This window comes from Thermobia domestica, chromosome 13 (genome assembly GCF_964235325.1).
Source record: "Thermobia domestica chromosome 13, izTheDome1.hap1.1, whole genome shotgun sequence".
In the NCBI taxonomy this organism is placed as follows: domain Eukaryota; kingdom Metazoa; phylum Arthropoda; class Insecta; order Zygentoma; family Lepismatidae; genus Thermobia; species Thermobia domestica.
The window spans coordinates 33,177,301-33,191,177 of record NC_137466.1 but is presented as its reverse complement, the minus strand read 5'-3'; the positions used below and the strand labels follow the sequence as shown (position 1 = coordinate 33,191,177).

The following is a 13,877-nucleotide window of genomic DNA, read 5'->3' as shown; positions in this document are numbered from 1 at the left end:
CAAGTGTAGTCTGTTCTGTTCTCTTCCGCCATCTCAGCCAGAACTTTCAACTACAGCCTGTAATGAGTGTAGACCTTACCCAGTTTTCAAATTGAATAGATGGTGGTGGTAATTCGGTTTCTTGACCTTGTAAAAATCTTTCCTGTCTTTGATTTGCCAGAAATGAAAAAAATGAGAATTCCTCAGTTTACAGCAAGGGGAATTGGGGACAAGACATTAAGGATGATATTCCTGGAAGCTCACGTATCACGATTGTTTCATTCAATAGACAGAGGACACTTTTCTATGAAGACTTTTCAACATGTTTTCTCACAAAAGTGATTTTCCTTTTGCAATCTATATGACCACTGCCAATTTCAATCTTGGCCATTCCCGCCAGGGTTTTGATTTTCGAGACACGAGACGAGAGGAGACATTTCACGGGATGTCCCGTCTCGTCTCACGTCTCGTCTAAAAGGGTTCTGTCTCGTTTCGTGGCAACACTAGTAGCCAGAATGAATCAAAATTTTAACTGGAAATCCAAGTGAAAAACGACCATTAGGAAAACCTAGGTGCAGATGGGACGACAGTATTAAGATGGATCTCGCAGAAATAGAAATATGAAAGAGAAATTGGATCAGTTGGCTGAAAATAGAAATCAATGAAGAGCTGTTGTGAATGCGGCATTGAACCTCCGGGTTTCATAGAGGCAATATAGTTAGTTAGTTTAGTTAGAGTTTTGCTGAAGAAAACATACGGTAATTACCAATATATAAGCATTACGGTTTATTTGTTTGCATATTCTAAGCTTAAAATGAAGAAAAACAAGTGTGACGTAAGCTGTTTTAAGGAAATTGACTAGTGAAATTTTTTAAAGCAGTGATGGCCAATTTGTAACATTTTGCGAATTCCATTAGACAACGATTCACAAAATGCGTGTAAATTATACATTTTCTGAATCTTCATTGTATCCTGTTTCTTGTATCACGTTCCCAGGTTCATTAGAGCCGGCGCTACGAACAATTGAAAGTGTTTTAAATGAAATCTGCATTTTTCTAATAAAAAAAATCCCAATACCAACGGCTTTATCTTGTAAATTCGGCTCAGTAACCAAAATATTAAAGGGAAACGATTTCACGGTTAGAAGTCAAGTATCAATTCAGGTGTGTTATGATGATCATCTACCTTTTTCCTCTTATTCATGTAGTTTTGATAAAAGGAGAATTTTCATTCGTGAACAATGAAACATACTCGCGGGTTAGATTCAGCCCGCAGACAGTCATTTGGCCATCACTGTTGTAAAGTACAGCAAGTAAAGAGATTGTGGGATAAGCTTTTATTAGTGATAGAAGTACTTAAGCTGCTTCTGTATACAATTAAGTCTTTATCTGTATCATCATCACCTTCATACAATTGTTTAGATTTGCTGCTGTTCCAATTTCCAATTTCTGAAGAATCAAAATTAAAGGTTTGTATGTGGCTTTAATTAATTGTTTTTCACATTTATATTGATGATGGAGGTTTCATGTATAAGTTCCAAAAAGAGTCGGAATTATTATCTTTATTTTCAGTGGTCAATATCTCATCCGTCACTTCATTAAGTGCCTGTTAAGTGCATTTGCTGTTACAGTCTCCACGAGCAAATTCTGCTTCCTTTTCTGAGTTATGTTTCTCATTTTTAATCATGGAAGAATGTTCTCGTTTATTGTGTCTACGAGATGACAAATTTCTCCTAAGCTTGTATCCAGATGATTTGTTACGTGAAGCATTAAGCATATTCTTTCTTTCTTTCCCAAGATGGCTGCTTCTGCTTGGTTGTGCTTTCTTCTCGACGCTTTTATATCTAAGTTCCTTGGCAGAAGCATCTTTTGCACACAATCTACTAACAGCTTCGCTGCATCTTTCACATAGATTTTCTTCAGTTTCTTGATCATTTTCTGTGTCTTCTTGAGAACGTTTTCTCTTTGATTTCGAAACTATTTCTAACGTACCTTGGCGTGAATTTGAATCATCAGGCAATCTACTTCTATTGTGAATTTCTTTCTTTACTTTTCCGTCATTGGTCTTACTTCGATCAGGACAACGCCTGTTGGATGTGCTAGAACTTGAGCTATTGGAAGGACTTCTAGATGTACTAGGGCTATTAGAAGGATTTGGGCTACTGGAAAAACTTCGGCTATTCGAAGAGCCAGGACGGTTAGGAACACCAGCTGCATTGCATACCTGCGTTGCAAATTTCTCTAACGTTTTTATCTCCGAGGTTGCCTTTTTGGTGTACTTATATTCACTAATTTCTAAAGAGCCTGCATGTTTTGAGGACTCTAGCTGATGCAACAATAACACCTCACGTAACAGGCGCAAGTCCTCAGTAAGAGTATTAATGAACCGTCGTTCGCTGCGAAGACTAGATTCTCCAGCTATCTTTGCGGCTACCACATGTTTGTGTATCGTAGAATGTAATTTTTCTAATATCTTATTGGCTCCTTGATTCAAGTCACGCTCTAATCGTTGGTCGACATGCCGCCCACTTCCACTCACTACCTGATGTTGAAGTATATGATCCTTCATTCGTCGAAGTCTCCTTAATACCCTTCGTTTAGTCAGCATCTTGTCAGATTAAAGTCGATGTTTAGGGTGCTAGTAATTGCTCAATAAGCGTATAGAGAAGATCTGAAAGCGTTTCCATCTTGGCAAAACGCAATCCATGAACCTTCCTTTCCTCAATCTAATGACAACTGCTATTACATAATCACATTTTAAAAATTTTGAATTTCTTATTACCATTAAAGTATTTAGCATACGTATATGTATGTAGTTAATTACTTATTCATTTATTGCCTAGAGTAAGTGTACATTGTTGGAACTGGCTTTGTTAAATTGTTATTTTCCATCGTATTTACATTTTGTCACGATTTTCAGTTGTTACCATCTTTTTACCCATTTTATGTGTCCTACTTAGGGGCGCACCAACTCGGGGGACTACCGGGTTCGGACCTACCCAAAACTTCTTAACCCGACATTCAATTTGTCCACTTTCTTAATAAAACTATATTCGTTTAGCACAGAAGTGATTGTTGTAGCCTAAAGATTTGGTCTTACATCACATCTGCACACTTTCTTTTCTTATAAAAACAATCTAGTTCTTTCACTTTTTTCTAAGAATATGGGTTACCGTCGTTTGAGTGTAGAATAACACCGATTCAATACTACATAAACGTAATGTCATATAAATGGGTTTTCTAGTGGTATCCCGTGTGCAATTTAATGGCAAAGTATTGTGAGTGGAATCATGCACTCTTCGCAAGTTTAAATGGAGCAGAACTCTAAACATATTTTCTTCTGATACTGATATCCTAGTGCTAGCGACGAATTCCTACTCTCAACTTCCACAGGATACCTGGTTTGTTGTCTCAGGAGTTACAACATGTAAGATTTCTGTTCGTATAGTATATCAAGCGTTAGGACAAACAAGCTGATGCTCTGATTGGATTGCATTCTTTCTCACGGACTAATATCACCGAATCATTTTACGGTAAACGAAACAAAGTTTCTTTAATACAATTATGGACGCTAATGAGACAGTACTTCACCCTTTGTGATCACTGGGAACAGATCCTTTTAATGAAGAAACTTCCGAATTCTGGAAGCATTTATACACTCTGTATACTTAAGAATCCCGAAGATAACATCCCTGAAGGAATTGTGGTGGTGGTTTTTCAATAAAAGGCAAGACGATGCCTCCAACACAAGATACTCTGCGTCCGGCCATAAAAAGAGCACATTTTCAAGCCCTAACATAGAGTAAAGCGCATATTGCGAATTCTGAACTACAGTGACTGACTGGGGGTTGGACTGTTACTAGGAAAGGGCAATACGAGCTAGTAATGTGTGATATTCCTTGTGGACCTAAAGAGCTTCTCTCAGCGATGAACTTGAATCATGGTTATGAGACGGGTACCTCTAAGCAGACTACGCAGATATGGAATCTGTTGCTGGGATAATGTGAAGGATAATAAACTCTCGTTAAACAAAGAGGAACTGATCACTGTCATAACTTTATTAAAGGAAAGCCTTTGTTATGTGACTTCTTGTTCTACTCTTTCTTGAAACTATTCGTCTGTCTTTCGACCTGCTGCCGATCGGTTGAATAGTGTAAAGTCCCTGTGACGTGAAGAAAATTAAATCAGGAAGTGTTTGTGTGATTCCTTTGTCTCGCTTTCAACCGTTTCTTGTTTTTTCTTAGTGCGTTCGGAATGTCATGTCATGGTGTAGTGTAGTGGACATTAAAATATTAAAAACAATTAATGTTATGAAAATTGAAGTAAGAAGAACAGCTTCGAATTCTAGAAGTGTCCGATGACTAATGTGAAGATTCACACCAGAAGAAAAGTATCCTTTATTTTTCAGTAAATGAAGATAATAAGAAAGCACATGACTGGAGTACTTATTCCATGATAATTAAAACATATTTCTAAAATACTAATGACCGTCTACAGAGTTAACATTAATATGAATCACATAATATAATAAATTGTAGAAATAGGTGTAATGATAATTAAAAAATATTAATTGCTTCTCTTGAGTGAAATATTAGGCTTTGTATATTGTTGTTTTCCTTACGTTTTATATAACAAAGATCTTGAAAATAAAAATTATTCATATTTCATGTTCTTTCTATAAATTTGACAATAATACAAAAAATTTTGTCGCATGAAATATCTTTTTCTTATGAAAAATCCCTTTTTGAATTTTTAAGCGAAATGGCTACATTTACGTAAAAGGTGATAATGATAACGTACTTAATAATGTGTTGAAGTACTTAGACCTTTCTTTTTGTTTAAAAGAAAGAAAATTAAAATCAAATGATTAGGAGCGAAGTTATAAGGGGTTAAGCAAGCGATAACTCATCACTTTCCCCCATCCCCTCCCCTCTCCCAGTCGCGAGTCTCACATGTCCACCATCACTTTTCTCATTCACTACCTTATAAGGAACAAAATGATACCATCCACAATACTCTACCATTAAATTGGACACGGGATGAAAAAAGTGACCATTAGAAAACTGACTATGAAACCCTTCTACTAAAAATTTCTGGCTGCGCGCCTAGTCGCATTCTCATTACAGTATTCTGGAATATTACTTTGGGCACTACAAAGTTTTACATGAACAACTACCTATGTAATTCTAGTTCATAGTAGGTTTGAATATTGCAAGGTGCACTGTTAAAAATACTTTCTTAAATCTGAAAAACCGTTTCTTATCTGTGCACCGAGAACATATTTTCTTAGAAACAAAGAGTTTGAAACTCTCATTAATGAGAAATGAAGAAAAGCAGATAAGGTTTTAGGTATAAAATGAAACTAGAAGATATACTCTTACTTTCCTTATGAATGAGAATTGCTAAATCTCATTTCTAAGAAAATATTATCTCGGTGCACAGACAAGACACGGTTTCTCAAATTTAAGAAATTATTTTTAACAGTATTCTACACGTGCTCCCAAACACGTGCTAGTTGTAAACACATTTCAGACGACAACCACGAAGAAGACGTGGTCAACCATCGCCAGGAATGGGCAGGTGACGAAGATTCCAGCAGTCGGCAACATTTCTTGATAAGAGGAGCCGGAACACCGCAAACAGGAACAATCTCTACTAATAGACCATCTCTAGGACCCCTGTTTTCTGAGAGTTGCTTATTTGCTAGGACGCCTGGTCATTGAGAGGCACTTACCTATACCTTGACCGTAAGAGCCTTGGTTCCTATCGCCCTAAGACGCTTGGACATTGAGTTCCTACGAATTCACCAGCTAACCACCAAGATAATTAGATAAACTTATATTTTATCTATGATATTTATTATTGCTGTATATAAGAAGAAACGTTTATAATAAAAGGTGATGGGAAAGTCCAAATTCCCGTGTACAAACTTTTAGCACCATCCTAAAAGACAGAATTTTACAATATTGGTGGAGCACGCTAAGTCATAGCTTACAGATCACGTATACGTAGTTTTCAGATGACCTGATTTCGTTACAGTTTCTTTTCGTTAATTTCATTTGTTAATTTTACATAATTAGTGCTTGAGTTAGTGAAATGAAGTTATAATTTATAATTTTCAAAATATTTGTACTATGCCGATAGTTTCTCTGTCTACACCACATAATAATTGGACGCTATAGGCTTTCAATTTAGTGCCAATTTTGTTATTCTTTTAAATTATGATCTGTATGTAAGCTGTACAAAACTTTTATGAAAGAGAAAGGTTCCCTAAGACAAGAACAAGAGATGGCGCTGTAAACAATAAGTATTGGGGAGCTTCGCTGTCAATTTTTATTATTTATAATTCATTACTTTTGACAATTTTGCTATTTGTGACAATCTTATTACACTGTATTTCAATTTTAATATATTCAAGCGCCGCTTATTATTACAATAACAGTGTGAAAAACAATTATATTTCAAACAGGCAATTTCGGCCATTTTAGTACACATGCTTATTTCAAACAAATTTGATTTAAAACAAATTTAGTGAAATAGTCCACAAGACTCTATGGCTGGGGCTTCCTTTATAATCTTCCGAAAGGGAGATAACTGAAACTGAAACGGAAGATTCCCTAAAATATCTTGCTTCTGAATAATTACAGTTGTTAAATTTGATTATTTAGGATACATATTATTGTAAAACAGTAATTAAGTGAGCTCAGATCATTATTTGGCTTAAGTTTAGATGTTCCCCTCCAATTTCAAACCTACAAAAATGCAGTTAATATAAACATTAAAAATTGCTAGGTTAGGTTAAGTTAGTTTATATTAGGTTAGGTTAGTATAGGTTACTCGATAGACTAGAACAGTGACTGGACCGGTTCTCATAGAAGTTGGTTTTCACTTCATAATAGATTGTCTTCATTATTCTATAATTCTGTAAACTCAACGCGGAAATACATTCAACGCACAGATTCGCCACCCTATATGACTATCATGCTCCTCAAACATCTAAACCTGTCGCGTATTGCAAATAGTACCAATCTATATATATCTATATCTATATCTATCTATCTATCTATCTATCTATCTATCTATCTATCTATCTATATATATATATATATATATATATATATATATATATATATATATATATATATATATATATATATATATATATATATATATTGGTCGAAGTAAGATGATATGCGGTGGTATGCCATACCGCTTCTGGTTTTTCAGTGATGAAGGCATACCCTCTCTGGTTTTTCAATGATTAAAACATACCGTCACTGCAAAGTAGATGCTAAATACCTTTAATAAATTCATTTTTATATACTGTAATTGACAAATAGATTTGCACTTAAAATATTTTATTTCTTATGTAGAAGTAATTTCTAAGGTGACAACATCGACATTTTTATTATCTTTTTCCTACCTTTCGTTTTTAAAATAAGGTGCTTTCGAAGAAGTTCACCTAGTTTATATTTTGATGTGGCATATTGAATTATTTATTTCTTACGAATGTGTATTCTTGCCTTAATGCATATAAATGACGTGTTTTGAGCATGGGCAGATTTAGGGTTGTCTACTGTGGGAGTGGACATTTCTGGGGTTTGGAATACCCCACAATCAAGTGGACCTAGAGTTCTCCCACAGGAAATTATTAATAAATAATCCTCATTCGTTTTTTGAGCATTTTCGTGTATAATTTTCTATAATACAACATAAGAGGATATTTTTAATTTTTTTTTCCAAAAAGTTGTTCGCGGGCGATCAAAGTCTCTATATATCCCCCTTCCCGTTTCCACAGAGAAGCTCTCCAATAGTTTTTCGGTCATTATATAAACAGAAATGCAATCTTTTAGGTACCATACCCTAACTGCATTTCCACATTTAGATAGCCGGTATGTCGAGTCAAAATCGTAATAAACCATATTGCCTCTGCTTTTTTCCACTTCGAATACTATATATATCCATCAGAATTTATAAGTTTTGTATCCCATTTTCGGCAGCTAAAGAAAACATTGGATTATTATTATTATTATTATTTCGTTAATTATTTACTTTATTCTTTTGCATGAAGTAATAAATATTTTTTGTCTCACAAACAAGTATACTAATAAAAAGCAAATTAAGAAGAAAATAATGATTTTAAAAAGTTCTAAAATAAGGAAAAAGTAATAGCAGAGGAACCATAACGTCCAGTGCTGTCCTTCATAATCATTTTCCATGTTGTCCGTTAGTAATACTCACAGAAGTTGAACAAATGGGCTGCTCAGGCCGCTATTGTCGTCCCTGTTGCCAGTGGCTCTCCCAATTGGCAGAAGAAGGTCCTAGGTGCCTGTGACTGCCTTCCCAAATTCAAAAAATAATATCATTAGAGCCTCAAGCAATCTTATATTTTGAATGTAGTTATAATATATGAGGTGAAAGTACACTGTAAGTGTGGAAAGACTAGTGAAAGTTGGTACGCATATATTATGAAGATAATCACAATCAGAAGTTTAGAGATAATTTGGAAATAATGTCGTATGGTGTTTGTGGTGCAGAACCTCAAAACGATTCATCCCATGACCCTATTCCTATTATAAAATTGGATCTAAAACCAAAATGGTGGATTTTAAGATTACGACCATGATGGTGTTATATAGTGGTAAATACGAATCTACCTTCGTTACCCCTATCCAACGTGTGGTTTCACTCTCTCTAGCCATTCCGAACTAACAAGATACTTTTGTTTCATATTGCATTCTGCAAGTGCAATCAGAGCTTGAAGTCCCTTACGGCAACATCTATCATTATTCAACTAAATTGTTTCGTAAACTACTTTGGACTGATAAGAAATTGTTTTAGGGGGAGAGACTCAAAAAGTTTGGAAATCGAAAAATAAGGACCACGTAGTATGCCTAATTAATTCATAAATACCGTCAGAAATTTGGAAATGAAATACAGACACAATGTTGATGATATATTGATATCATTTTGTAAGATGATGCATGCAGTGGGGAGCATTAAGAGCACGAATCAGTTTTCAATATGTCTTACTTGAACCTGATATAGGAGTAGAGTTTGGCAGGCTATTCGTCATTGTGATTGCAAACGGTGTTGATGGGGAAGTGGCGGGCTCCCTGGACCAGAATGCTCTTCAGGGAGTCCAAATTAGTGATCACTTCTTGGAAGAAATTAATTGAAGCACTAACCATAGTTCGTAGTCAAGCTGGTTCAGATCCGGGTCGCTAGATGCCAATCTGAAGTGGAGATGAAATTTGGGACGTTGACACGTAGCAAATCCTGTGTAGACTGTGCGTTCTGAGTAGGAGCAGAATACTGTTGAAAGATCCATTGTTGGTTGGGGAACACTGGAGGTTAGGTGGTACTCAGTAGTTTCACAATGGGCTCAAACACTACACACTAGTTGGCTATGTACACGGAAGCCTTGCTCACGAAAATTGAGCTGTGTTTTATCGTTGACGCTCAATCCCTACCACACCATGATTGATGCTGAATGATGAGTCCTATGAACCCTACAAACACGTTCAGCAGGATGATGATGTGTACACACGGTCATTTTGAGCATTAAAGAACTGTTCAACTGTAAACAGTTTCTCGATGGAAAAGAGAATTGTCCTATACCATTTTCGGCGTAACGCTTAAGAAGACGTCTGGCTTTCACCACGCTCTGCTGACGTAACTAACGCATGAATCAGGGAGTGATCTGTACGTTTTGTAGGCTCTGAATCCCATTTCCAGTTTGAGCCCTCGTGACATGGTCGCGAAATGGATATCTCTCGGAACATCACTGATTTAGTACTGACGGGTTTTCGTCGAATCCTTGCAGCTACGGCTTTAACTGCCTTTGGTGTCCTCACTGTGCGCGATCTGGCACTACGCTGCTGTTTCGGTTTTATTGTAACGCTAAATGATGCGGAAAACAAATTGTTTACTGATTTGCAGGGGTTTCAGGCTAACGAAGATCCGTGACTTTGGAAGGTCCACCTTGTGTAGCGCTGTGACACGATTCTCGTTGTCGCCCCACTCCATTGTTACACATACCCTAGAATAAATAGTCTTGATGCTAGAGCTGATTTACTAAATTTCCCTTCCCATTTTTGGGTAATAGTTACTAATGTATTGTTATTCAATAAGCTTTAGCGTCAAGAGTGTTCATTGTAGACCATGGATCGTACCTCATTTTGTTTGTAATGAAGTAACGTTTCGAACTGTGCCACTGCCGTGGCGCTAGAATGATCTGGGGGAGGAAATTCTCAAAAAGGTTATTTTTTTCCTGACAATTTTTTTTTTCAATTTGAGCAGGATTTTTTCACTTCTGGTACATAATGGGGAAATTTAAATGGTACAGTTGGAAACATTCCTTCATTACAAATACAAAGAGTTACGAACTATGATCCTACGATAAAGAGTCTTGACTGACACTAGAGCTTGTTGATAGTAAATATTAGGAAAAAATAGTAAATGAATTTTAGCACCAAGACTATTTACCCCAGTATCATGGTTCATACCTCGTGTTGTTTGGAATGAAGCAAAGTTTTTTTTTTTTTTTTTTTTTTTTTTGTAACATTTGCATGCCCATGTTGTGTACCGGAGGGAAGAAATTCGCAGGAAATTGGGATTTTTTTTAAAAAAAAATCCTTTTTTCCGAATTTGGACAGGAATTTTATTGCCTTAGATACATAATTCCGAATAAAACGGGGTATGAACCATGATTCTACGATAAATAGTCTCGACGCAATAACTTCTTGACTGAAAGTCTAAAATTTAATTTAAAAAGTGGAAATCTCAAAAGGGTTAGTGTATAGGGTTTTCTAGTTCGAACGCGAATTGTTTGTACAGTTCTTAGAATAATGTTTGACAAAAAAAAAAAAAAAAGGTCTAGTGAAAAGTTAGTGGTGGGAATAATAACTGTTCTGAATAATGATTTAAGGTCTCGAAAAAAACTTAAAAAAAAAAAACGAATATCTTTTCCATGCTTTTTTGGCTTGGGATTTATTTCTTTTAATATTTCATATTTAGCGAAGAAACAACAGTGTGTTCCAGCTTTCTTTTCCCATTAAGGTCTAACTTAAAAAAAAAGTATTCTGAAGAAAAATAAAAGATAAGAGCCACCGCACTAAGCTTTGTTGCTCCAGTTCCTTAAACTAAATCATATTATGCTGCTGCTATTAGTGAAACATTTTCTTCTGAAATATGAACAAAATTATGAAGCCTTTTCGGCTCCAACATTAGGTATTGAAGAGTATCTGAAACAATAATGTTTCTGGAACGGCGGTGATACTTTTTTCTTGTTTGTCAGTTTGACTTTAAGCAACCCGAACAAAACACATTTCAAGATGTATAAATTTCAAGAACTTGATATCATGGTTAGGCAACCAACGTGGGACTTATGAGATCCTAGTTGTATCAAAAGAGCGAAAATTTCCGTTGTCTTTCCTAAAGCCGCTTTTTTAATGAAAATAAAGCACGTCTTAAAAATCCGGCTATTTTGCATCTCTAGTCCGGCATATCAATACAAAGTGCAGTTCAATCTATGTACTGAAACATTTGAAGATTAATGTGTTGTAAAAGTAAAATAAGAAAAGTGTGCCTGTAGGTGTATTGTGAGAATCTGTTGATCACTTTAGAAAAAAAAAAATTGTCGTTGTGATATGTCTTCAGCCTATGAGTTCTGAAGAGTGAGAATGTGGCTTTAGTGCCGAACGTATACGGAACAATCGTGTCGTACTATTTAGTGATTAATTAATAGTAAACTGTAATTCATACGTATCCCGAGGCAAATCAAATGAGGTCTACTAGTTTTACTTATGTACGACTCTTGTGTTGAATGAATACATTGGGTGGGTAAAGAAAGTGTCATTACTTCAAGTAAGTCTAATATTTTAATTTTTCAAATGTATAGCTGTTTTCGTAAATTACAATTATTTTCCCACACACACGAAAAAAAAAAATACAAACAGTAATACTGTAAAGATCAGTGGAAATTACGCGCTGTGATGGGGGAGGGGGGCTTTTGAGAGAGGGGTGCAACAAAAAGACTTGCCCCCTCCTATATTCGAAATGTTGTTACGCGGTTGTTCATCATAATGAATAGTTAATTTTGTAACACTTAATACCCCTCTTTCTTCAACCTTAATTAATCATATCCTACTTTTGGTTTGTTTTAGCATATCACGAAGTAATTTGCTCTCTAATATTAACTTTCACAAACGCCTTATTCATTTCTCTGGCACATCATAAAGCAGGTATGCAAATAAGCAACAAAATTTTACTCACCCAAGAGAAAAGGCTACTAGTCTATATCCCACAATAGAAATAATTTACTTACCTTGGGTATGATATTTAATACTTGCCCACACCGAGGAATCACTCGCCCCGGACGAGTGGTTATTTGCATCCCTGTCATAAAGTCTGCAAGATTCTTCACGACAAACTTGTATTTTGTTACTTTCCTCTAGTACGTGGTACTTAAACGATTTTTCGTGTAACGCAATATCTTTTCTGTGTAGACGATGTGTCTTATCATTTTGAACATGGATTATTCTCTGCAAATGTATGTTGAATTCTACTGTACACAATGTGTCAAACATTGCGCGTTGTTTGTCTTCGTTGAATTGTCTATAACGTTTTCTTGGACACTTACAAGGCGACTGCAGTCTTTTCACAGGTGTTGTAACACCCATGTAGTGCACATATACCTGTCCACACACTTCTAATCACATTTCTGGTATATGTTGTAGATGTCGAATTCTTTTCAGACATTTTCTTGGACTGTCGACGCTTAAGTCACTAACACTCCATCGCCCTGGATATCTGCAATACAGGGAACAAAACATCACACAACAGTTGCCACCGCTCTGCACAAACACATATCACCCTCTACAAACCACTGCTATACACAAGCTATTCTTATGGAAATCGCTCGTCTCTTGTTTCAGAGTTGCTAAATTTATTTTCTAAAATGTTATTTCTCTTTCTTTGTAGAAAGGAACCAGTACCGGTATCCAACGCTACTGAGTAGCTAAGTTTGTTGCAGAATAGAACCCGAGTCAGTATATCAGGTACCAAATTTCACAGAAGTAAATCCCCACGCTGAGCGGGTTTGCATATCCAGGCTCCTAACTATGAAAATATTTACGATCACTCCAACCCCAATCATTTCACAGATTCAACCTGTTGTATAAAAGTTATTAGGACATAAAATTGAATGTAATTTATACGAAAAACCCTTTTATGCATTGCAAGATCTGTAACGTCCAAATATTCACCACAAACTTATAGTTGTATCGACATAAACAAAACAAAAAACTGTGGAGCAGGAAACCACTTTACAACACAAAAGTCAAAAGAGGTCACTGAAAACATACGAACTGGTCGAGCGGTTTGGGTGACTAGTCTATCAATCAGAAGTTTATGTGTTCAAACCCTGTAGAAAATACTCGTTTTGTTTTTTTCTTAAAAGTGTGTTCCTATTTTCATCAGAGGACTGAGAACATTTCTTTGAATAAATCTTTGGAAATTACTTTTCTCTCAAATTCGATTAGAAGCGAACATTATATGAATTGCTAATCTAAAATCCACAGCTGAGAACAAAATATTAAGTATGTTCAATATGTCATTATTATCATTTGATTTGTAATTAAAAAGTAATTATAAGCATTGACGATTTCAGAAGATTCTCCCCGGTAATGGTCAAGATATGAATGAGAAAAAACTGATAAAACATTATTAGTCTACTTTGAGCATGATCGAAAATAACTTATGGCCACGAAGGGGAAATTTATGTCGACAGGGTCTCAAATTCTCCGACGGGTCATGACCTGAAATTATCATTGTTTGAAAGGTTTCCTTAACAAATAGAATATTATATTTATTTCTCCTTCTACGTTTTGAAATGGA

General features: G+C 35.6%; 1 protein-coding gene across 2 annotated transcripts in view; it reads right to left on the bottom strand.

Moving 5' to 3' along the window:
- Positions 1-13,877, bottom strand: part of unpg (homeobox protein unplugged) — a 185,249-nt gene that overhangs the window by 118,805 nt on the left and 52,567 nt on the right. For both annotated transcript variants that reach the window (XM_081735600.1, XM_081735601.1), the window contains one exon: positions 12,307-12,791. In XM_081735600.1, the coding sequence (XP_081591726.1) occupies positions 12,307-12,661 (355 nt within the window). In that variant the 5' untranslated portion in view covers positions 12,662-12,791. The remainder of the gene's footprint in view (positions 1-12,306; positions 12,792-13,877) is intronic.